This window comes from Setaria viridis, chromosome 2 (genome assembly GCF_005286985.2).
Source record: "Setaria viridis chromosome 2, Setaria_viridis_v4.0, whole genome shotgun sequence".
Classification (NCBI taxonomy): domain Eukaryota; kingdom Viridiplantae; phylum Streptophyta; class Magnoliopsida; order Poales; family Poaceae; genus Setaria; species Setaria viridis.
In genome coordinates, this window is record NC_048264.2 from 43,237,149 (window position 1) to 43,261,795 (window position 24,647).

Sequence of the window (24,647 nt, forward strand, 5' to 3'; positions counted from 1 at the left end):
TTTGAAAGTAGCCATTGCATTAAGCAAATGTTACAAAAAAAAACTGAAAAATTAGCAAAGTAATTTCACCTTATCACAAGCAGGGCCCCCATCATATCATTAGTCATTTTTCCTCCTCACCTAATAAAAAAGGCATCAATAAATAGTCGAGAGAAAGTGACAGAAACTGAATGGCACAAGTGGAAAAGCTTAACTAGCAAACATACGGACATCATGGCTGCTCAGCAAGGACCTTTCTGTTGCTACCTTAAGTAAAGCCTTTCTTTAATGGCTAGTTCCTCAGTAGAGCAAGCAATTGAATCTCTAGAGCAAGGACCTCTCTGCTGCTACCTTAACGGTCATGTCACAGTTTCCATTTACACGACCATTTCGATGCCATAATGTTTAAATGTTTGAATAATGCAATGATACGGATCTAACAAATCTAACTATTTTCCACGCTCATTGATGTACCCAAGCTAACTAAGAAGCTATCTTTCAGATAAGGTGCGCACCTGTTTGCATGTGCACGGAAACAGCTAAAGGGAAGGAATGAAATCACATATACGTAAGAATGAGGTCGACCTAGAACTTGATTCCCATCCCTATCGTCCAGATGGAGTTCTTAGCTTGCCAGATCTGACCCCAAAAGAACTAATTCCGCAGACACATACTCAAGTACAGTTTCCTCAAGATTCAAGCCATACATGGTCCGAGATGTGCGCACTGCGTAGCTTCTTGGAGCATGAGGCCTGAGGGTCGTGGGACTGGTAGACGGCCGCCGCTGGAATCGATTCCAGCGTCGACGTGGCGGCTGCCGCACCCTGCCTCGCAAGATCTGCCTCCATAGCTGCCCGCTCCGGTGCCGACTACGTCGAGCCGCCGTCAACCCAGGCGCTGAAGGAGGCCGCGAGGGGCGTGCATCAGCTCGTCGTGACGGTGACCAAGTGCATCTCCGCCGTTCGTTCGATCTAACGGTCACGGACGAACTTAACAAGTATGTCGTACTATTACTTTTTATTTCCAACTAATTAAGGTACCCTTTGAAGTAACGTGAAAAATAAATTATGTTATACACTCAAATAAATTTTTACATGTAATATAAAATATATGTGTTGTTGTGTAGGAGTCTCAAAAATTTTGGAACTGATTTACTATTTTCTTTAGTTTAAATGAATTCATGCATGCTTATAGAAAGTAATTCCAAATTGAAATACATGTACCTCAAATAATATTCAAAAATTAACATAAAAATAATATTTAGGCTCATATGTTTCATTATGGCTCACATCCAAAGATGCATGAAGAATTCAATTGTTTACTAGGGATAATTGAATCTTCTATCTCAAAATTACCAAAGAGTAATTAAAATAATATTTAATTTTGGTCAGGAAATTCTAAAATTTGGCATTAAAACATACTTTCGGTCCATAAAATTACCATAAAGTTTAAAATAATTTTATTAAACTAGATCATACTTTATTCACAAATGGATCCATCACTTACATAGTTTCATATAACTAAAGTTAAACCTTGAAGTTTACGTACCTCAAAATAATTTTAAATTCAAATACACCTCAAATTTGGATAATATTAGAAAATATGAAGTTACATTAGCAATTGTTATGAAAAAATATTTTTTCTATTTTCTACTTTTGTGGAGAAAACAACCATGAGGAAAAAAGTCCAATAAATAGCAATTAACGTACAAACAAACATCATTAAATGAAACAACATGATTTTAGAAAAATTAAAAAAAACCATCAAATTTGAAGTTCTTATGAAGGAGAAATACAAGTTACAAGTTTAATTTTAGATTAAAAAGAGGAAGATGAACTATTCACATATTCTTCATCGCAATCCAATTGGGCGTCTCAAAGCTACCAAGAAAATTATGAAATTTACTTGGCGGCTCAACAAAACTGCCAAGCAAATGCACATTTTCCTTGACGGCACACACAAAACAGCCAAGGAAATGCACACTTTCCTGGGCAGCTCAATAAACCAGCCAGGGAAATGCTCACTTTCCTTGGCACCTCAACAAAACAGCTAAGGAATTGCACACTTTTCTTGGCGGTTGATAAAAACCACCAAGCAAGTTGCACATTTCCTTGGCTGTTTACAAAGCGCGCCATGAAATTGTATTTTCTTAGCTGTTTGCAAGCACTGCCAAGGAAAACACTATACACCTTGGCGCCCCAAAAAAATCCCTAGCCGCCAAGGCAATTTGTAGTGGTAGAAGGACAAGCTTCTGTTGCATTATTTGCAGGTCAAATCTTTGGAGAAGAAAAATGTTGTGGCGCAATAATCAAACACCAATTCCTACTGAACCTGCAAAATTGAAAGGGTAGCAAAAGCTTTCAGAGAATCATAAATATACAAATGTTCACATCTAGTAACAATGAGTCTACCATCGGGTGAAAATAATATGAATGTTCATCCATGAATCTACAAAAATTATTGTGAAGGAAGATGACTTTACGAATGAAGAACTCTGAAGCTCCGAACAGTGCACTTAAAAAAAAAGCTCTGAACAGTGAAAGAAACGCTTGAATGGAGAAGCAGAATTCAGAACTTGAATGGAAGTATGAAACAGTCACTGACCTTGGAAATTTCTGGCGTAGTACGTTCACAATCACACGAGCTGACGAGCTGTCATGTAGAACCTGTAATGTAGGTGCTCAGCCGACATGCTGTCCGTATCTCCATTGTTTCCTGATGCAACCGTGTACGACGCCAAGCTCGTGGAGACCGCCGGAGCTGCCGACTGCGGGCCGTCTGTGTATTGTCGAGGCCGCCCCTGTTAGAATAGATGTCAGTTATCTATTGTAAACGAGTTGTACTCGTGTTCAGGATAGAAGTCACGGTTGGTTAAAATTGGAAATAGACTTGGTTAGAGATATATTCTAGAAATAGGGAGTCTGTAACTGAATCCAAGTCTATCGCTAGGAACGTAAAACGCACGGCAATCCCCTGCGTAGTCCTGGCGTCATGTACCTGTGTTTTGCTATATATAACAGGCAACCGTGGTGAGCCAAGATATGTAGCCACGTTCTCATCCAGTTTTACATGGTAATCAGAGCCTCTCTTCCACAAAACATCCAATCGCCGACTTCCTAGAAGATCGACGAGAGCCCTATCGCGACCAGGGACAGAAGCACGCGTCCTGAACCTGTTTCGACCAGGGCCGCGACGCAACAACGCTCATGGCTTCATCAAGCATGACGACGTCCTCATCTCTCGGTACTGTCTCCGAGAAGCTGACGAGGGATAACTTTCTCCTTTGGAAGGCGCAGTTTCTTCCCAGCGTTAGAGGAGCAGAGCTCATGGGGTTCCTAGACGGAACCACCACCAAGCCGTCCAAGACCTTGGAGGTCGAAAAAGAAGGTGGCAAGAAGGAGGTGATCCACAACTCGGAGTATAGCTCCTGGATGGCGAAAGATCAGCAGGTTCTGAGTTACCTGCTGAATTCCCTCTCCAAAGAAGCACTCGCGCCGGTGGCTACGGCGACCACGGCGGCAGAAGCATGGGGAACACTGGAGAGGATGTTCGCTGCACACTCCAAGGCGCGGATCGCGAATCTGCGCGTTCTTCTATCTACAACAAAAAAGGGGAACATGTCTACATCCACATATTTTACCAAGATGTGCTCGTTTAGAGATGAACTTGCTGCTGTTGGAAAAATCGTTGATGAAGACGAGATGGTTCACTTCGTTCTCAACGGCCTCGACTACGAGTACAACTCCTTCGTCACCTCCATGATGGGTCGTGTGGGATCTCTATCCTTGAGCGACCTCTACTCTCAGCTCCTGACTTTTGATCAAAGGATGGCGATGTATCAAGAGGGCGGCCAAATTCAGTCTTCTGCTAATGTGGCAAGTAGAGGATGTGGCCGCAACAATTATGGACGCGGGCGTGGTGGCAACCGCGGACGTGGTCGTGGCAACAATGAACAGGGGGGTCGTACCAACTTCAACCCCAATCGTTCCAACAAGACTAATCAAGGTAGGCGCACTGAAAAGCCTGTGTGTCAAATCTGTAAGAAGGAAGGGCACATGGCCAATCGGTGTTGGTATAGATATGACGAAGACGAGGAGTATCAGAAGGAAGCTGGGGCAGCTTATGGGGGCTATGGTGTTGACACCAACTGGTACGTTGATAGCGGCGCATCTGATCACATCACAAGTGAACTAGAGAAGATGCACATCCATGACAAGTACTCTGGAAAAGATCAAGTCCACACCGCAAATGGGACAGGTATGAAAATTAGCAACATTGGTCATACAACCTTATATAACCCCAGTGGTAACATTCATCTGCGAAATATCCTTCATGTTCCTAATGCTAGCAAAAACCTTGTTTCTGTTCATAAGTTAGCTCGAGATAATAATGCTTTCGTTGAATTTCATCCCGATTTCTTTTGCATCAAGGATCAGGCAATGAGGAAAATTATCCATCAAAGTAGATCTCGAGGAGGCCTCTATCCGTTAGATCTCTCTACTTCTTCAGGTGGCGTCACAAAGCAAGCATGGGCAGCTCACAAACCCACAGTCTCCCGATGGCATAGTAGATTCGGTCATCCCTCACATCCCATTGTCCAGAAAATTCTTAGTTTGAATAAGCTTCCTAGCATTAGTGATAACTCAGAGTCTATTTGTAATTCGTGTCAGATGGCCAAGAGTCATCAGTTACCTTATTCCATGTCACATTCTATTTCTGAGTCACCGCTTGATTTGATCTATTCTGATGTCTGGGGGCCTGCACCTACTTCTGCTGGGAGATATAATTATTATGTGAGCTTTATTGATGATTTCAGTAGATATACATGGATTTACCTCTTGAAACACAAATCCGATGTTTTTAGTGCCTTCCAAAATTTCCAACAACTTGTCGAGCGTAAACACAATAAGAAGATCAAGGCTATGCAATCGGATTGGGGTGGCGAGTATGAGAAATTAAATTCTTTCTTCCAGCGTGTTGGTATTAGCCATCGTGTCTCTTGTCCTCATGCTCATCAGCAGAATGGAGCTGCTGAAAGAAAACATCGTCACATTGTTGAAGTAGGCTTGGCCCTTCTAGCGCATGCATCCATGCCCCTTAAATATTGGGATCATGCCTTCCTTACTGCCACATACCTTATTAATCTTCTTCCTAGCAAAGTCATAAATTATGAGACACCAGTAGCTCGTCTTCTTCAAGAAAAACCCGACTACTCCTTTCTAAGAGTTTTTGGTTGTGCCGTTTGGCCTAATCTGCGCCCGTATAATGCAAGGAAATTAGCCTTCCGATCTGTTCGTTGTGCTTTCCTAGGCTATAGTGCGATGCACAAGGGTTTTAAATGCTTGGATATCTCAACAGGTCGTATTTACATATCTCGAGATGTCACTTTTGATGAAGAAGTTTTTCCTTTTGCCCATCTACATCCCAATGCTGGTGCTCAGCTTAAACAGGAAATTTTTCTTTTGCCGCCTCACTTGCTCAACCCTGGGGATATAAGTTGTGTTACTAATGCTGCTAATGATGTCCCTGGTGAGTTATCTGATGATTTTCAGGAACATCCAGACGATTCAGCTCAAAACAATGAAGAAAACGGTGCTACCAGCGGTGTACACAGTGACCCAGGGTCTCTTACTGCATCGCCCGCAACAAATCTCGGCGCCGCGTTCGAAACTGATTTACCGGACGTTGTTGGTGCTGATCTCGCGACGGATTCCCCTGCATCTGGTCCTGACGAGCCGACCCAGGAGTCCGCGCCGATGCCACCGCGCGTGACGCATGGGGGGGACCAAACTGTGACAGGCGCACGGACAACGGCTGCTCCACCCACTACTACAGACCAATCATCGTCAGATCAAGTTGTTTCTGTTTCACCTGTTTCACCACGTCGCACCAGATCACAACATGGGATTGTGAAGCCCAAGAAGTTTACTGATGGAACAGTTCGGTGGATGAATTTTTGTTCAACTGGTGAACCAAAGGATTTACAAGAAGCTCTTACTAATCCTAAGTGGCAAAAGGCCATGCAAGAAGAGTACTCGGCACTAATGAGGAACAAAACATGGCACTTAGTTGAAGCAAGGAAAGGAATCAATCTGATTGATTGCAAATGGGTTTATAAAGTTAAAAGGAAGGCAGATGGCACAATTGATAGATACAAAGCTCGGTTGTTAGCTAAAGGGTTTAGACAACGCTATGGCATTGATTATGAGGATACTTTTAGTCCGGTTGTGAAGATTGCAACAGTTCGATTGGTACTATCTATTGCTGTCTCCAGAAATTGGTGCTTGCGGCAACTGGATGTTCAGAACGCGTTTTTACATGGTGTTCTGGAAGAGGAGGTATATATGAGACAACCGCCTGGTTTTGAGGATTCAAAAGATCCACTCTGGTATGTCGTCTTGACAAGGCTATATATGGCTTGAAGCAAGCTCCGAGAGCCTGGTATGCGAGGTTAAGTGTTAAGCTTATTAGTCTCGGTTTTCAAGCTTCAAAATCAGACACTTCCTTATTTATTTATCAGAAATTGGGAGTAACTATTTATATGTTGATTTATGTGGATGACATCATTGTTACTAGTTCTTCGGAACAGGCGGTTACAGCACTTCTTTCAGATTTAAGAGAAGTATTTGCTCTCAAGGACCTTGGTGATTTACACTACTTCCTGGGTATAGAAGTTAAGCGTGATTCTCACGGTTTGCAGCTGACTCAAGAAAAATATGCAAAGGAGATTTTGGCTCGTTGTGGAATGACATCATGCAAGCCGTCTCCCACGCCATTGTCAACTTCTGAGAAGCTCTCGTGTTATGATGGAAAGTTGCTAGACGCCGGAGATGCTACCCGATATAGAAGTATTGTGGGGGCATTGCAGTATCTAACTCTCACTAGACCGGATTTGGCATTTGCAGTTAATAAAGTGTGTCAATTTCTGCATGCTCCAACCAGTGTTCATTGGACTGCTGTAAAGCGCATACTTAGGTATGTTAAGCACACTATTGACACAGGACTTCAGTTTGAGCGATCAAGACACATGGTGTTAAGTGCCTTTTCCGATGCAGATTGGGCAGGCAGTGTGGATGATAGAAGATCGACTGGTGGATTTGCAATCTTTATTGGACGGAATCTTATCTCCTGGAGTGCTAGGAAGCAAGCAACTGTCTCAAGATCAAGTACTGAAGCTGAGTATAAATCTATGGCAAATGCTACGGCTGAGCTCATTTGGTTAGAGTCGTTGTTAAAAGAATTGGGCGTCAGATTACAGCAGACCTCTATTTTGTGGTGTGATAATTTGGGAGCTACATATCTATCTGCAAATCCGGTGTTTCATGCGAGGGCAAAACATATTGAGATTGATTTTCATTTTGTAAGAGAACGAGTGACACGAAAACAGCTGCAGGTAAGACTCATCTCAACAAAGGATCAAGTCGCCGACGGCTTCACGAAGGCCTTGCCAAGTGCCAAATTTAATCAGTTCAAAGGCAATCTCAACTTAAAGTATAAAGGAAGTTTCGATTGAGGGCGGCTGTTAGAATAGATGTCAGTTATCTATTGTAAACGAGTTGTACTCGTGTTCAGGATAGAAGTCACGGTTGGTTAAAATTGGAAATAGACTTGGTTAGAGATATATTCTAGAAATAGGGAGTCTGTAACTGAATCCAAGTCTATCGCTAGGAACGTAAAACGCACGGCAATCCCCTGCGTAGTCCTGGCGTCATGTACCTGTGTTTTGCTATATATAACAGGCAACCGTGGTGAGCCAAGATATGTAGCCACGTTCTCATCCAGTTTTACAGCCCCTACGTGCGTAACGTGCGCCCAGGAACACATCGTGAGAGTTGGCGCGGCTGCCATTGTTGTGGACGCCTACAGGCTGCAGCCGCGGGTCTGGCGCTGGCGACCACCTGACTGAAGCAAAATCAGTCAGGTGGATGCCTTGCGCTTGCAGAGTTGCAGGGAGAGATTTCGGTGATTGGCGCGGGGACGGGGGAGTGAAGAGCTGAAGCTAGGGCTTCAGGATGGGGAGGTAATGGATCTGCCGGGCCTTGCGCTTGCAGGGAGAGAGGGCGGCGGCCCCCGGTGGCGGCGGAACGCCGAGGAGTGAGGAGAACTGCTGGGCTTATTTGTTAATAGCCAGTTTTTTATGAAAAATATCGGATCGCGATTAATATTCACGATCCAAATCAGGTGGTTTTGTGCAACTACCAGATACATATTTTACATAAACATCTCTAATTTAGATCACGACTATTAATCGCGATCCAAATTAGGAGTCTTAATGTAAAATGGTGATCAGGTAATTTTTGTAAAACCCCTTGGCCGACGAGACGGTGGCCGGCGAGGCGGAGCTGCTGCCAGCCGGCGTCGCGATGCATCAGGCGCCTCCGCCCGTCGACGGGGCACGCTCAGTTGCGTCTCCGGCGCCGGCGCCGTCGGCCATGCGCGCGCCGATGCCTCGATACCATGATTTAGCTTCGAAGCGAATCCTGGAACGAACCAACGCTCACAGACAAAAGCGAGTACCGTACCCTCTTGATGGCGGTGGCCTTGGCGGTGGGCGCGACGGCGCCGTTGCTCCCGCCCACGACCCCGTAGTCACGGGCTGGCGGTACCGCCACCTCGCCGGACGGCGCGGAGGAAGCCGCCGCCGAGGCGACCGCCACGAGCCGGGGCCGGCGCGGCGGGATCCTCAGCCACGCCGCCGGCCGGTAGGTGCGCCGGGCCCGCGTGGACGACGACCGCCGGCGCGACGCAGCCGGTCAGCAGGAGAGCCATATATATCCCGGAGGACGGACGGCGACGACACGAGCGGCCACCGCCCACCGGTGGCCGGCCGCTAGCTTCTGCTCCTGCGGTCTCCGGCCTGGCACGTGCCGGGTGGGGTTGGAGCTGAGCAGCTGCCCGCCGCGGCTTGCGTTGCGTGCGGCAGTGCAATGCCGGGGTTGGAGCGGTGCGAGGCGAGTGATCCGAAGGGAGAGGTGGACGCCTGCAGCCGCGGGTCTGGCTCTTGCGCTGGCCGGCGGCCACCTAGAACGAAAGGTAGTAGTGAATCGCCCACCGCAGTCCTGGTTCAGGGTGGGCGGAGGACGGCCCGGGGCGGGGAGCGCAGAGCAGGGAGCGGAGGGTGTGGGCGGCAAGTAGCAGGTGGAGCTGCGCAGCAAGCCAGCAACAGCAAGTCGCGAGGAGGCGGCCGTGCCGCGTGCCGGCGTGCGCCGTGCGCGTGGATGCGCGGCTGCGCGTACGCATGGGGTGGTGGGCGCACCGGAGTCAGGAGGTCCATGGCAAGGTGCTGCAACCTGCGAGTGGGCTCGAGTCGTGGTCGTGGACTCCATCCATATCGTCAATATTCAAACATTTCAATTTTATAATATTCAAATATTCACGAAATTATTTTTCTAATATTCAAATATTTCTAATTTATAAAAGTCCACGTAAGGTAAATAAGCAAACTTTACCTTTTTAGAAATGTGGCGGGATCAAATTTTGTTCATCTTTTTGGAAATTTTGAGGGCTCTCCCTTTAATACTAAATGTAGAGCTCCCCATTTAGATTTTCTGATACAGAAAATACACAATTAGTTATTCTCATACGTATCAGATACGCTTCTAAGAGATCCGATAGATTCATCACACCACACACATATATGATTCAAACTGCAAGCAGCTCTAGATACACTCTAGATAACTTGAATGCACGACGATCCACATCACACTCGATCACCTTATTCCTCGCAAATTCCTATATTTTAATCGGCAAAAAATGAAATATTGAAGAACATGACTGCATTACACAAAAGGTTAGCAATTTTCGTACGGAGAACGCACAATTTTCATACCTGATTAATATACGGAGAACAAAGTATCCGATACATTCATCACACATTCACACCACACACATATTTGACTTAAACATGCAAGCAGTTCTAGATATACTCTAGATAACTTGAGTGCACGACGATCCATATCACACTCTGATCGCCTTATTCAGATGATATAGATATACCAAAAGCATAAATCATGGAGCCCGTCAAGCAGGGCAGGTTAGCCGACGGTCGGCGCCGGAGCGACAACAATGTAGAAATGGTTGATGAAGACGCGGACACGATGCTCGTCGCGTGGACCTGGTGGTACGGTTTCAGCAGCACCTAGCTCTTCAATGTACACATCCGGCCGCTCCCTGCAGATGACTTCGTGTGCCAGGAGATATGGGCGGCCCACCAGTTCCGGCCACTCAGTCGGCACCCGGCCCGGCAGCATGGATCCTCCAATGCCACCAGCTACCGTGCTTCCCGAGCAACGCGAGATGGTTGGCATTGCTGGATGGTCAATAGATACAGACACGTAAAACTTTATGGTTTTGGAAACATGGAATAATTTCGGTACTTTGGCATTAACTTGATAGTGAGATGAGAAAATCAAATTTAGCTGATGTATGTAGTTCAAGGGAAACTAATGCAAGCAAAACTTTTTTTTAAGAAAAGATTGCAAGTAAAACTAAGAAGACGGAAATAAACACATGCCAACCAACCTGCAGGGGAAGTAGCTAGGAACCGGAGGAGGGAGAAAGAGAGCTAGAGCTGAAGTGCTTTTGTGGTTATGGGACTCATACGAGATCTCTGTGTGTATATATAGACATATACGCATACGCGAGCGGCGAGTGATGACGTACGCACGTACGTAGGTAGCTTGCCTCGATCGTGAATTCGTGATGTCGATGATAACAAGGCACGCATGCATCTTTTGCCTAGTTAAGAAGCACAGCGTGTCAATTGTGTTAATTCTTGTCCACAATCCACAGACAAAATAGAACAATGCATGTCTTTCGCTCCAATTCCGGCTTTAATTTTGCTCCAGTTCCGGCTTTGCTTTGCTTTAATTCAGTCCAAATTTGTTTGGTGGGCTGGGCCGAATTCTTTGTCCTCACGCTTAAACAAGCCCATATTTGTTCATGCAACTCATACCAACTTTAACAAATACTAACAAATATGCCCTTGTGTTGTAACGGGAACAAACACCAAGTCCAATAGATATAGCCTGAAATCTAAGCGATCACATCAATTATTTTATAAAAGTTACAGGGGTACAATATGACCTAAAACATTACTACAGATTGGGCTATCATTGTTGGCCCTATAACCGTCATCACCACCGATTTTGCAATCCGTTAGATCGAGATCGGCAGTGATGATTTTGGTTATCACAGTCGGATTGTAAACCATAAGCATCTCAAAAAAAGAAAAAAAATCCTGTCCGCCAGCGCCGCCGGCCACGGCCGTTGACGCAGCCTGCATCCCGCGACCCGTCCGCCGTCGCCATCGCGACCTGCTGCTCGCACCTGTCGTAGCTGCCGTCGCATCCTGCGCCGATGTACCAAGAAGCTCCGGTCAAGATCCTACTGTTGGAGGCCCACCACTCCCGGTGTCGTGGGGCTCCCGCCGCCAAGCCCCTGGAGCTCCGACCACCACGCCCCTCGGAACTCCCGCCGCCACGACCTCGCGCCCCGGAGGAGAAGGGCCGGTGCAGCGGGTGGAGGAGAAAGTGGAGAGAGAGGGGAGAAGGGGCCGGCGGGCGGTGGCGCGAGGGGGCTAGCAGCAACCTCTCTTCTCCCCCACGTGCAACCTCCCATGGCAGCACGCACCACACATGCGGAGGTGGCGGCCGGTGGATGGCGAGGGGGCCGATGGCAGCGGACCGCGAGGTTAGGGAAAGGAACTGGAGGAGGAGGGCACGAGTGGATGGCACACGGCCTCAGAAAGAGTAGAGATTGGAGGAGGAGGGGTATGGGTGGATAAAGGGACTTTTTTGCAAAATCATCAGGAATTATTCTAAAGTCTGCGGGTTGATTACGAAAAAGTTGAGAGATTTTTTTGCAAAACAACCACGGTAGTTGGAACTTTAACATTAGGTAGAGATTTTGTTCTAGCTCAGTAATTCTTCTCTCATGTATACTTATCAAAGTATATCATACAGATTCATCACACTACATACATGTATGAGTCAAACATTCGAGCAGCTCCAGATACACTCTAGATAACTGCGCACGGCGACCCATGTCTCACACTTGCTCGCCATTCTCTTGATTGATATACCAAAGGCATAAATCATGGAGTCGACTAAGCAGGACAGGTTAGCCAACTTGCGGCATCGGAGGGACAACTATGAAGTTACGATTGATGAAGACACGGACACGCTCCTCGTCGCGTGGAATGGACTTTTACCGCTTCAAAAGTGTACCGCGGCTATCAGGATGCTAGCTTATGGAAGCTCGGCTAATCAACTTGATGAGGTGTTAAAGATAGCTGCAAGCACTTGTTTGGAGATTTTGGAAAAATTTGCTGAAGGGGTGATTGAAAAATTCGGTGAAGAATATCTACGCCCTCCAAGAAGCGATGAACTGGAAAAAAATATTAGGAGAAAATGAGGCTCGTGGTTTTCCAGGAATGTTGGGAAGCATCGATTGTATGCATTGGGCATGGAAGAATTGTCCGAAAGATTGGGCAGGCATGTTCACACGTGGTGATAAAGGCGTTCCTACTATGATCCTTGAAGCGGTGGCAAGTCGGGATCTTCGTATATGGCATGCTTTCTTTGGTACCGCCGGGTCTCAGAATGACATAAACGTTCTAAACAAGTCACCACTGTTCATTCAAGCAATAAAAGGGGAAGCTCCTGCGGTACACTATAATGTAAATGGAACACAATATGACATGGGTTATTATCTTGCCGATAAAATATATCCAGAATGGGCAGTTTGTGAAGACAGTGACGGCCCCTCAGTCGGCAGAAGACAAATTATTTTCATTGATGCAAGAAGGGGTGAGGAAAGATGTCGAGTGCGCATTTGGTGTGCTGCAATCACGCTTTAATATTGTTCGTCGACCAGCAAGGTTATGGAAGGAGGGGGACGTTATCAACATAATGCAAGGTTGTGTTATCCTTCACAATATGATAGTGGAAGATGAAAAGGATTCAATTAGAGAAGTTTTGGATTTGAATGAGAATCCAAGTGTGATGATAGCGCTCCCACCTGAAGTGCGTACAAGCGACAACCCTAATCCTACCTTCGCAGAGGTACTTAGTAGAAATTCCACTATCAAAGCTCGACCAACACATAGGAAACTCAAGAAGGATCTAATCGAGCACATATGGTAACGCTACGGAAACAAAGGAAATTAGACAAAAGACGTTGCATCTATATGAAATATAATTATTATATTGATGATTTTTAAAAATATTGTAATCATGTTGCTCTTATTTATCCTTGATATATTTTCTACCAAATAGCCACATAATGGTACACAAAAATTTATTTATAGTTGATCGTAGCTACATGCAAAGTATTAAACAGTATAGAGACGGACCCCCTGTCTGTGGGTTGTATGATCTGTCTTTATTGTACGATAGATTCGAGGCACTTAAAGACGAACACCTTATCTGTGGGTTGTACATGCCCTAAGCAGGACAGGTTAGCCAACTTCCGGCATCGGAGGGACAACTACGAAGTTACTATTGATGAAGACACGGACACGCTCCTCGTCGCGTGGGCCTGGTGGTACGGTTTCACCGGCTGCAAACTCTTCGATGTACACGTCCGGCCGCTCGGTGCAGATGATTGTCCGCGCCAGGAGATACCCCATGTTCACCAGGTTCGGCCACTCGGTCGGCACTCGGCCCGGCATGGCTCTTCCGACGCCATCAACAACCGTGCTTTCGTCGCAACGCGAGATAGTGGGCATTGCTGGATGGTCAGTTGACACGAACATGTAAAACTCTATATTTTTGGAAACAAATTAAAGAATAAATATATATATATATATGTATAATTTCAAATTAAGCTGCTGTAATACATATGTATGTAGTTCCAGGGAAACTAATAATAATACAAGTAAACTAACAAAGGCAGAAGTAAACACATATGCCAATTGTTTTTTTTGAAAGGACACATATGCCAAATTGCCAACCAACCTGCCGGGGAAGAACGCAAGAAGTAGAGAAAGATGTATATTAGAGCTAGCAGTGCTTGTGGTTACGGCACTCATACGAGGTCTATATATACACGCGAGAGGCGAGCGTTGACGGACGCAGCTATCCTTGTGTCGATGATAGTGTAGTGTTGATTATGATGTACTTATTATGTTAATGCGGCAGCAGATACTGACATACATCGTGTCCATCACCCTCCAGCGTCATCTCTCCACGCTGTCAATTGCGTTTCCTTGTTCCTTCGCAGATACTAAAATTAAATAGCACAGTGTCATCCCATTGGATCGGATGTAATTGGATTTGGATGTACTATATGAATAATCTTTCTTATGGATCTTTTATTCCGTGGATAATTGGACGCTCGTGGGCCAAAATTTGGATGTCCAGCTTATACCAGCGTTTCAATTGTTTTTCTTTGTCCACAATCCACAGATAAAATAGAACAACGCCCAGTGATTCAATTTATACATGACGAGACAGGACTTTCATTCAGTCCAAATATGTTAAGTGGGCTGGGCTGAATTCTTTGTTCCTCACGCTTAAACAAGCCCATATTTCTTCGTGCAACTCATATCAACTTTAAGTCTTTAACAAATATTTTGTTCTAGTTCAATAATTCTTATCAAATAGGATAGGTGCATAAATCAATTTTTCTGCGAGTTTTCTGATTTGTCCCGGGTGTACATTTTCTTGTTCAACTTGAGCAATGTTTTATTCCACTCGAACAATTTGTGTTTCAGTTCTCGATCGTTTAGTGCAAACAATTTTATTCCAAATCTGGTACATTTTTTCTCTTGAATCTCGAACATTTGTTCTATATTCATAAAATAATTGTTCCACTTTAATAAAATAATGTTCTTAGTAAAATATCGTCTAAAGTCTAAACGTGCTAAATTGTGATCTTATTATGAAGATCTTATCCTAAGAATGCAATTGCGAAACCATGATTTAATTTGGATGCTCCTGATGCAGCCGTGCCGATGCATATAGATGGGTAAGCTGGCTCGGTGATGGTAAAAAAAACAATGAAAACATTTTAGAAAGCCCATTTCCCCTCAACCTTATCTGCTTTTACACCCGCTGACATGCACAGTGGGTCCATAATGAGAGCTTCTCAGGTGGCCATCTTTGGTGAAAACATCTAAACTCTCTTTGTAGTGTAGAGAACTAGAGATACATCATAGAACTATAGATAGCTAGTATGTATTGGTAAAGAAAATAAAACATAAAGTATGGACACGTAGGATTTTAAGCGCTGACGTGCACGTACGGTCCAGGTATACTTATCAAAGTATATGATGTATTATGAATCAAACATGCGAGCAGCTCTAAATACACTCTAGATACACACGAATGCACAGTGATCCATATTACACTGCTCGTCTTAGGGTCTGTTTGGTTGGTTGCACGTAGCTAGCCTGGTCCCTATCCATGGGCCTGGCTCATCCCAGCCAGGCTGATCGCATGCAGGCTCTTATGTTTGGTTCCTTGTATGCATGTAACCTGGTTCGGAAGAGAAGTTGTTTGGTTGCCCACATGAGTACAAATCATGTAGCACGAATATGTCAAAATAAATACTAAATATTAATTACTTATGGTATTATGTTATAATAAATTTTACTTTACCTAATCCCATCTTAATTTGATTTGAAATCACTTAATATTCACTAATTATGTGCTAATAACATCATTAGCTATGCTAATCTTGCACAGCGCGAGCCTGGCTCACCGGATGCGACCAATTCTGACGTATCTCTAGATGCAGCATCTTTCATGCTTTGAGTAGCGTGCGAGCCTGACCCAATGATCCGTCCAGCCAACCAAACACGAGCGCATGCATCCGAGCGACCTAGCTCAGCTCTCCTACAGGCTACCAAACGCGCCCTTATTCAATTGATTGATGGATATATAGCAAAACGGCATAAACCACGGAGCCCACGCCGAGCAGGGCAGGTTTAGGCGTTTAGCCAACGACCGGCGCCGGAGGGGCAACCTGGAAGTTACCATCGATGAAGACGCCGACACGCTTGTCGTCGCGTCGTCCGACTGGTGGTATGATGTCACCGGGTCGGTGCTCTTCGATGCACACGTCCGGCTACGGCATGCCAACAAGCTTGGCTCCTCCAATGGGACCATCACGTACCGTCCTTTCACTGCAACGCACGATGGCCATTGCTGCTGGATGGTCAAGTGCTGATACAAACACCGGGAAAAAAAATTCAACACACTTTAGATGAGATGATAAAATTCCAACACACTAACAAAACAGAAATAAACACACGCATGCCAACCAACCTGAAAGAAGAAGATGTTCAAGTGCTAGAGCTAGCAGTGCTTGTGCCTGTGGCATCGTACGGGGTGTAGCGTGTATATACACGCATGTGCTGACGTGCGTATACGTAGCTGACCATGTGTCGATGACGTATAGTGTGGTTGGGATTATGGTTTATGCGGCAGCACATACATCGTGTCCATCGCGCTAGGTTTCCTTGTTCGGCAGATACTAAAATTAAATAGGGCAATGTCCAGAGTCCTCTTGGATCCCATTCTTGTTCTGTACTTTCGCGTAGATAAAAGAGAACTATCATGTGGCAACAGACCACGTTGCAACAACCATCATTATCTGCCAAAGTTATTTTTAGCATAATTATCTGCAAAAGTTAAGCAATTGCTATTTAATTTTGTGATAGTGTTAGGAAATGATGATCCTCTGGATACCGAAAGAAGAGAGATCATGATAGGGGATTTCATTTATTTTTAAAGGATAACTAGTATTCATTGGCAGAGAAAACAAAAGTACAAAGTATAATGTTTTTCACAAAAGGACTCAACACGAAAGTAAAAGATATGAAAGTCATGTAGATCCTTCTTCTTCTGTTATCACACACCACTAGAAGAATGTGGATAATGTGCTATCACCACATATGAAACTTATTCTATCACCACATATGAAACTTATTGCAAAGGATGGCGGTAGATTTGTGCTTGCTCCAAGAAGAACTTCGAACTTCCAAAGGCCCGCCACAATACGAGGAGGTTGAACATTTCCTTGCAAACCTTCATAAGATCTTTCTTCCCCACAAAATTAAGTACAAGGGAAAGAAGTCCTAAACAACGGATCCAAATCTAGAAGGCCACCCTCTCTGATTATAACACGAGTTTCTGTGTTAATTAATCGGCTAAAATTATGATGTTGGGGCCGGATCCATTCAACAGCCCATCCGTGTACAAATCACAATGGGCTTTACCCGCCGTTCAACAGCCCAACAGCAGCAACAAAACTGCCGTTCAAATCCACCCCGCATCACCCGCCACAAATTCAGCTCCCCCTCCCATTCCGCCATTCTCTCTCCTCTCACCATCGCACATTTCGCACCAGCTTTCTCTCTCCTCTCCCACCCTCCTCCACGAATGGCGCCGCCGCCGACGCTGTCGTCGTCGCGGTCGACTCCTTCGCTGCCCTCGTCACCGCACAGGCCGGCGCTGCGGCCGGGCACCCTGCAGCGTCTGCTCCGCCCGCCCGACCCCTCCGACGACGACGACTCCGCCGGCGCCGTCCCCACGCCGCGCTCGCGCCCGCGCGCCCGCGACCGCGTCCTCCTCCAGGTCACCAACATCACCCCCGCGCTCTCCGGCGCCGACCCCTTCTCCGGCCACCACGGCTTCTACCTCCGCCTCTCCGATTCGTCCCGCTCCTGCTACGTCTCCCTCCACGCCGACCACGACGACCTCATCCTCGCCAACGGACTCCACATCGGCCAGGTCATCGAGGTCGACAGCCTCATGCCGTCCGTCCCCGCCCCCGTGCTCCGCAACTTCCGCGTCCTCCCCGGCCGGTACCCCTGCGTCCAGCAGCAGGACTCCGGCGACGAAGAGGTCAAGGAGGTCGTGTCCGAGCGTCCGCGCCGGCCGTCGCCGACGCCGCCGCTGCCGGAGAGGAGGGCGCGGCAGGGGGGATCCCCCGCCTCGATCAGCCACCGCCACAGGTCAAAGTCGATCACGAATCTCCCCGAGTCTGGCTCGCCGGCGTCGGTGGCGAGGAGGAGGGAGAGCCTGCTCAGGGGCTTGGACTCCCCGAGGAGCCTGAGGAAGATCAGTGTCCCGTCAATAGACGGCACCAGCACCGACGACGACGACACGTCGGACGTGTCGTCATCGTACTCCTCGCTGTCCACCGCCAGGAGAAACTGGGATTTCACGGGAAGCATCAAGGACGTGAGGCCCGTTGCTCCCCGGAGACGTAGCAACAGTGTAAGCCCATTTCTTGCAGCTCATATATAGAAGTGTTCACTGTTCAATGTACCAAAGTGATGACTAGTAGTAGAAATCAAGCTAATTCAGTGGACTTTGCTGTATCGTGCAGGTGTCTCCAAGTAAATCCAGCTCAAAACTCACTGCACACCAGAACGACGTGGCGAGTGATCCGCTGGAGTCGGTGAGGAGAAAGGCAGAAAAGGCGTTCAAGGTGCTCTCCAGGAGGAACAGCCATGCGTCTAGCAACACGCCCAGAGACAGCTCATGTGGCGCAGCGATGCTGCAGGGTGCTTCATCCAGCGGCATCAAGTGGTGTGAGAACAATGTGTTGTGGAGCTCACTCTCTTCAAGATTGGTGCAGCATGGCAAGGTATAGTACTTCATCCTTCTTTTCCTTTTATGTCCTTGAATCGTGCTGTCAAACATTGAGGTTTTGACTTCTAATAGTAGCAATGTACACGGTATGCTGTTCTTCTCTTTTGTTACCTCAAGAATCTAACACTGCCGATTTCCCATGGCACAATGGCAGGAAGCAATGAAGCAGAGAGACATGGCACTGCAAGCTGTGCTTGATGGATTGCTAGAAGCAACTGCCACTGAGAAGTTGATAAAATGCCTAAGGTGAGTAACACTGATAGATTGGCTGGATGTGAATTATGGTAAAATTTATGACAAAATTCATGTCTGATGGTTCTGAAAGAAAACGTTCATAGCATAAACTCTCTAAAATATTCAGAAAGTGTGTACATCAGCTCAATCTTAATTTCTCTCCCTTTTCAGCAAATACTCTGAACTACAATCTGACAAGGATGACGACCCGAAGGAGCTCATTGACAGGTTCTTGAAATTCTCTCAAGAACTTGATCGCGCTATCTTCATAGCTGAGTCACAGGCTAGATTTACACAAGCAAAAGCATGTCGCTGTTCAACATCCTCAGCTTCGCCGAGAGCTGCTACGAAGGCTGCACTGGACAGGAAGCAAGCTGCCATCTCATGGGTCAGAGCGTCCATCGAAGCAGACCTGTCCCCCTTCTCCAGCCACACACGAGCCGCCTCTGAATCTACCAAGGCATCAGTGTCCGAGCCGAAGCCTATAAGCCCACTGTTCTGTTCCAAGCCAAAGTGCAACTGCAACAGCAGGCCCTCGAAGAAGAATGCAGATGGTTCCACTGAAGGAAGCAATCTGAATGCAGCCTTGGACCTGGCTACTGCTATGCGGTCGGACTGCAATCGGTGGTTCCTCAAGTACATCGACAAGTTCCTGGACGACATCGAGAGCGAGACCGCCTACACGACGTGTGATTCCCAGGTTGCAGGGCTTCTTCAGCAGCTGAAGAAGGTGGATGACTGGCTCAACCGTGTGGTGCGGCACGAGAGGATGTTTTCGATCGACAGAGGCAGCAAGGATGGTGTACTGTCCGAGGAAGAAGAGAGCGATGCGTGCGAGAGAGTACGGAGGAAGATTTATGGAGCGCTCCTCAGACATGTGCAGTATGCTGCAATGGCGCTCGAGGGTATTAGTAGTGTAACCGATGAAGAGAAAGAGCAGAAATAGGTGACGGTACCCTGAGGCCTGAGCAAAGAGCTCTGTAGCCATACACAAAAAAAAGGAGAAAATAAGAGGTTATTGTGCAGTAAATTAGTTCTGTCGAATGCTTTTTCATGTTAAATGTTGGACACTTGAATAGTACAATTGCAAAAATTCTTGCACGGATAAATGCCGCTCTGAAAACGTAGACTTTTTTTTAACGAATGGCGCACAACGTGTGCGTTTCTATTGATATAGCAGAAAATATAATGTTATAATCCTGGAAGGCCATAACCAGACAAAAAAGAAAGAAAAAAGAAACACCTAAACAGCACCGACGGGTCAGATTGGGACCTCAACACTTGCCTAACTCAACTCAACACAACAACCCTGGAAGGTCAGATCAGGGCAGCACACCACCCAAGCACTCCACGTCCACCGCTCGTGCACCAAACTGCACCACCATCACCTGGGCATAGAGGTCGACAGAGGATCAGTGCTGTCGTTGCCGATGATGTCTCACACTGAGCCCACCACTGCCATGCAGGGTTAGCCGCCGCGATCCACCGCAAGCTGGTAGCTATCATGCCATCGGATCGCAATGATGATTCTGTGCGCACTCGTCGCGAGCGCTCCTGACGCGCAAAAGACCGTGGCGGCTGTGCGTCTGTGTTCCGACTTTTGTTTCTTTTCATTTTTTTCCCGTTCAATCATTTTCTTTTTGTCTTTCTATTTTGTACTCAGGTGGTATTGTTTGTCTATAAGTTTTGTGCATAAGTTGCCTAACAATATTTTTGCAATAATTGTGATAAAAGATATTTGTTAAATTGTATGTATTATAAAAGTTGTGCTACAAAATTATCACATAATAAACTATCATAAAGAAGTTATACATGTAAGTTGTATGCACAAGTTATAACGCATAAGACATAAGTTGTTCTTTAGAAGTTGTATGTAGAAATTTATATGTATAAGTTGTCTATGTCATGAATAATGTGCTAAAAAATTATTCATAAGAAGTTTGTAATATAAAGTTATGTGTATAAATTATGGTATTCAAAAATAGAAAGCCATGGGAATCAAACATTTAAAAAAGGAAAGTTCGGAGGGAGGGAGGGGGGCTGTCGGGAATCGAGCGCCAAGGGCTCTCCCAGCGCGCGCCCGTTAGCAGCTCCCCTATCAGATCCGCTTGCGCCGCCTCACGAAGTTATCCTACACGGAAGTAACTCCCGCCAAGCAGGACTATCCACCGTAGAATGCTGCAAGCCGTCAAACCGATATATGAATAGCTGCCTCTAGCCATCATCTGCTGACCAACTTCCACCAAAATCAGGCTGTACACTATGCACCAAGCAACCCAGTCATCTCGTCAAAGAAAGCAAATTGCCACACGCGGCCTCCAGCAGCCGTCAAAAGACCACCTTGCGTCAAAGCTACCACCGCCATGCGGGATCACCCAACGCCTCACCGCACAGGTCACTTCGGCAATGCACATATGCCGGCCACCTCCTACCACGCCTGCCTCCATGCCAACTTCATGGTCATCACTGGTGTACGGTCCCGCCAAACCATCACCCTCAAACGCCTAGCAAAAGTTATGCCCTCTAAACATTGCACCAACGCCCTCCTCATGGCCGCCATCAGCCACCACGGGCACCTACATCTCGAGTCCTCGACTTGGTCTCCACCCACCCTACCAGATAGCCCAATCCACTAAGGTCGAAGCTTAGCACCGACTCAGCCGCCGCTATGCGTGACCGATCACTATCAAATCTCACAGTGAAGCTTCCAACACACTACCCACCGCCATCAACGCCATACAACGCATCAACAGACGCGGGGGCTGGCTCCCGGGTGCCTCCATAGACAGGATATAGGAGAGAGGGCAACAAAGAAGAAGGCCACTTTCCCCCACCCACCTAGCTTGGCCCTGAGAGTGCAGCCGACATCATAGATAAGCCGTCGGGAAAATAGGGAAGGTAGAATGGAACTTGAAAGATGACGCCTTAATGAAGGACACGACGCTAGATGCACTGTCGCCGCTTTGCCCGAGATTGGGCATGGTTTTTAGCTGGAGATTCCGCCACCGAAGTGAGGAGGATGCCTTGACAGTGTCCCCAACAGGAAGCGCGATGCCCGAGGCATCGCCATTGTCGGCCCAACGTATTGCTGAGCAAGCTTTCATCGGACACCTGCCCGCTCACCGCCGCAAGCTCACCACCCATCATGGCCACTACCACCAACCTCTCCTCCCAGCCAGCGACACCACCGCACCCCTACACCCTGTACACCGCTAGCCTCTTGCGCCAGCACACCGTCGCCACTCCCCCGCTTCCTGGGAGCTCACCGCCCAGATTCGCCTAGCTTAGCAGCCGCTCCTGGTGGGTCTCCGCCGTCGCACCTCCTCCACGGCCGCCTCGCACCCCAACTCCTATGCACACCTGGTTGCCATGCCCCTCGCTTGCCGCTGCGTGCTGTAGTGCCCCTCGCAATCACCGCTTGTTCCCTGCAGTGGCCAAGGATCCCAGCTCCCCGCCACTGATGGAAAACTCACCATTAGTCCCGGTTGGATAGACTCATAGATATCACAAATCCAACCGGGACTAATCATTCGAGACAAAAGGTCCCTCTCTTTGGTCCCGGGTCATTCATCCGGGGCTAAAGACAACCGAGACTAAAAAGGTTCCAAAAAAATAAAAAGTGCCCGCTCGGCCCGCTTCGGGCGCGCTCCGCGCTGGGCCCTCGCCCGTCGGCGTCGCGGCGGCCCCACTCCACTGGCGCCCACCGGTGCTGTGGTGGCGCTGCTCCTCCCGCGCAAGACCCGCGCCACCCTCGCCCGCCCGCGCCCGCACCGAGCTAGGAGGAGGAGGCCGGGGAGGCGGGGAGGGAGGGAGGGAGCAGAGGGAGGGGAGGCGGGGAGGAAGGGAGGGAGAGGGAGGAGCGCTAGGAGATAAGGGAGAGAGAGAAGAGAGGGCCGGGTCGTGGGTCGCTAGGAGATAAGGGTGAAACGTGAGAGGGAGAGGAATAAATAAGGGAGAAGGAGAGGAGTCGAAGAATTGAGATAAATCCCGGTTGGTGGCTCCAACCGGAACTAAAAAGGATATTTTTAGTCCCGGTTGGAGCCACCAACCGGGACTAATTTATTTTATCTCAGCTAGTGGTCCAACTGGGATTAAAAGCAACATTTTTTTTCATGGTTGACTTTGGATCCGGGACTAAAAAGGATATCTTTAGTCCCGGGTCTAAATTTTGCAGACTGTCGGAACTCTTTTAATCCCGGCTGGTGGCTCCAACCGGGACCCGGGACTAAGGTACCTTTTTAGTCCCGGATCCAAAGTCAACTATAAAAAATAATATTAGAACATAATATTAGATGGAAGGTGAGTTTTCTACCTGTGTGCCAGAACCAACGAAGGGGCCACCGCGCGCAGCCTCCACCCTCGCGCGTGGACTAGATGATTGGTTTCTGGTGGATGTCCGACAGATAGGTGATGAATTTGGATTTCGTGCGTCTGAACCAAACACGAGTTTCTTTTTTGGAGCAACCAAACACGACTTAGGGCCTGTTTGGTAGAGCTCCACGCAGCTCCAGATCCTCAAAAACAGCTCTGCTCTAGATTTTTTCAGCCAAACGGTTTTAGATCCAGCAACTCCACCACGGATCTGCTCCACGAAAACGGTGGATCTACCCCCAGATCCATGGATTTGGTGGAGCACCTCAGGGGGTGCTCCACGAAATCAAATTTGGTGGAGTTGGAGGAAATTACCCACCACTGCCACTCATTAGTCGAAAATGACCGGTTCGTTCTATTTCTTCACAGCTTCCTCTCGCGCTGCCATGGCCGCGCCCCGCTCGCCGCAGCCCCGCCGCGCCCCGCCCGCCGGACCGCCGCCCCGTACCCGCCGAAGCACCGCCCTGCCCGCCGGAGCACCGTCTCACTTCGCCGGTGGCCCGCGCGCCCCGCCCGCTCGAGCGCCGTCCCGCCCGCCGGCGCCCCATCCCGCACCCGCCCGCCTGGCCACCGGCGGGGCCGCACCTGCCAGCACGCCGCCTGCCGGAGCGTCGTCCCGCCCGCCGGAGCGTCGTCCCGCCCGCCGGAGCCCCGCCCCACACCCGGCCGCCGGTGAGGCCGCGCCCGCCCGCCGCCCCGCTTCGCCCGTCGGAGCACCGCCCCGCCCGCTGAAGCCCCACCCCGCCCAAATTGCCAGTGAGATAAAGACAAGAATGGAGCTGTACCAAACGCTTTTTGAGATATTAGATCCACGGTGGAGCAGCTCTATGGTGAAGCTAGCTGGATCTATGGATTTGGAGCTATTTTTTCACAGCTGGAGTTCTACCAAACAGGCCCTTAAACGATCGAAACCGGCCAACCGATCGACACTTTCAGCATGGGTGATGACCTCTCGTAGTGGGCCACGCGTGAAGCCCAAAGAAAGACGGCCCATGAGCACCGGGTGGTTGAGGCATATTACGATCGGCGCTAGGTTAACGCCTCCATATGCCCAGTCGCCTCGCCCAGTCCGGCGAATCGCGATACACACCGGCGAGTTCCCTCCTTTCGGGTTAGTCTACGCGCAACGCCTCCTCCTCCAGCCGATTTTGGGCGCGCCGCTGACGCGATCCGACAGAATGAAGGAAGGGTTTGGATCCCCATCTTCTTTTTCTCCCCAGGCTTCAGAATCCATGACGAGTGAGAAGATGCCGCTCCTGAGGACAAATCTGGCGACCAGAAAACCAAGGGGTAGGAAGATTGATGTGGTGATGTTAGAAGAAAGGGTGCCAATCGTCCCGAGTCCGAAGAAAGCAAAGCAGAAACAATGCAGAGAGCAGAGGCGTCGATGGTAATCCAGCACCAGAAACAACCCGGGACAGCATCGGCTGCAACAGCAGGAGAGGGTTCCGGTTCCTC

The 24,647-nt window shown here is 48.0% G+C and overlaps 1 protein-coding gene, 1 non-coding gene and 1 pseudogene across 2 annotated transcripts; all 3 read left to right on the top strand.

The window, feature by feature from the left end:
* Positions 1 to 3,662: 3,662 nt before the first annotated feature.
* On the top strand, positions 3,663 to 3,801 carry LOC117846644 (small nucleolar RNA Z247). The gene has a single exon (XR_004638373.1). It is a non-coding gene; the product is annotated as a small nucleolar RNA Z247 (small nucleolar RNA).
* An 8,274-nt stretch (positions 3,802 to 12,075) lies between these two features.
* On the top strand, positions 12,076 to 14,219 carry LOC140221957 (uncharacterized; annotated as a pseudogene).
* A 2,774-nt stretch (positions 14,220 to 16,993) lies between these two features.
* LOC117844463 (uncharacterized) lies at positions 16,994 to 19,965 on the top strand. Its single transcript, XM_034725162.2, has 4 exons — positions 16,994 to 18,206; positions 18,319 to 18,579; positions 18,739 to 18,830; positions 18,990 to 19,965. Exons 1-4 carry the CDS (start codon positions 17,193 to 17,195, stop codon positions 19,762 to 19,764), a joined length of 2,142 nt encoding a protein of 713 aa, XP_034581053.2. The 5' UTR covers positions 16,994 to 17,192; the 3' UTR covers positions 19,765 to 19,965.
* The last annotated feature ends 4,682 nt before the right edge of the window (positions 19,966 to 24,647 follow it).

Excerpts from the sequence above, each read along its gene's own strand:
- LOC117844463 (XM_034725162.2), top strand. The coding sequence starts at position 17,193 with ATGGGCTTTACCCGCCGTTCAACAGCCCAACAGCAGCAACAAAACTGC. Across the intron at positions 18,207-18,318 it reads CCCGGAGACGTAGCAACAGT|GTGTCTCCAAGTAAATCCAG; the intron begins GTAAGCCCATTT and ends TGTATCGTGCAG. Across the intron at positions 18,831-18,989 it reads AAGTTGATAAAATGCCTAAG|CAAATACTCTGAACTACAAT; the intron begins GTGAGTAACACT and ends CTCCCTTTTCAG.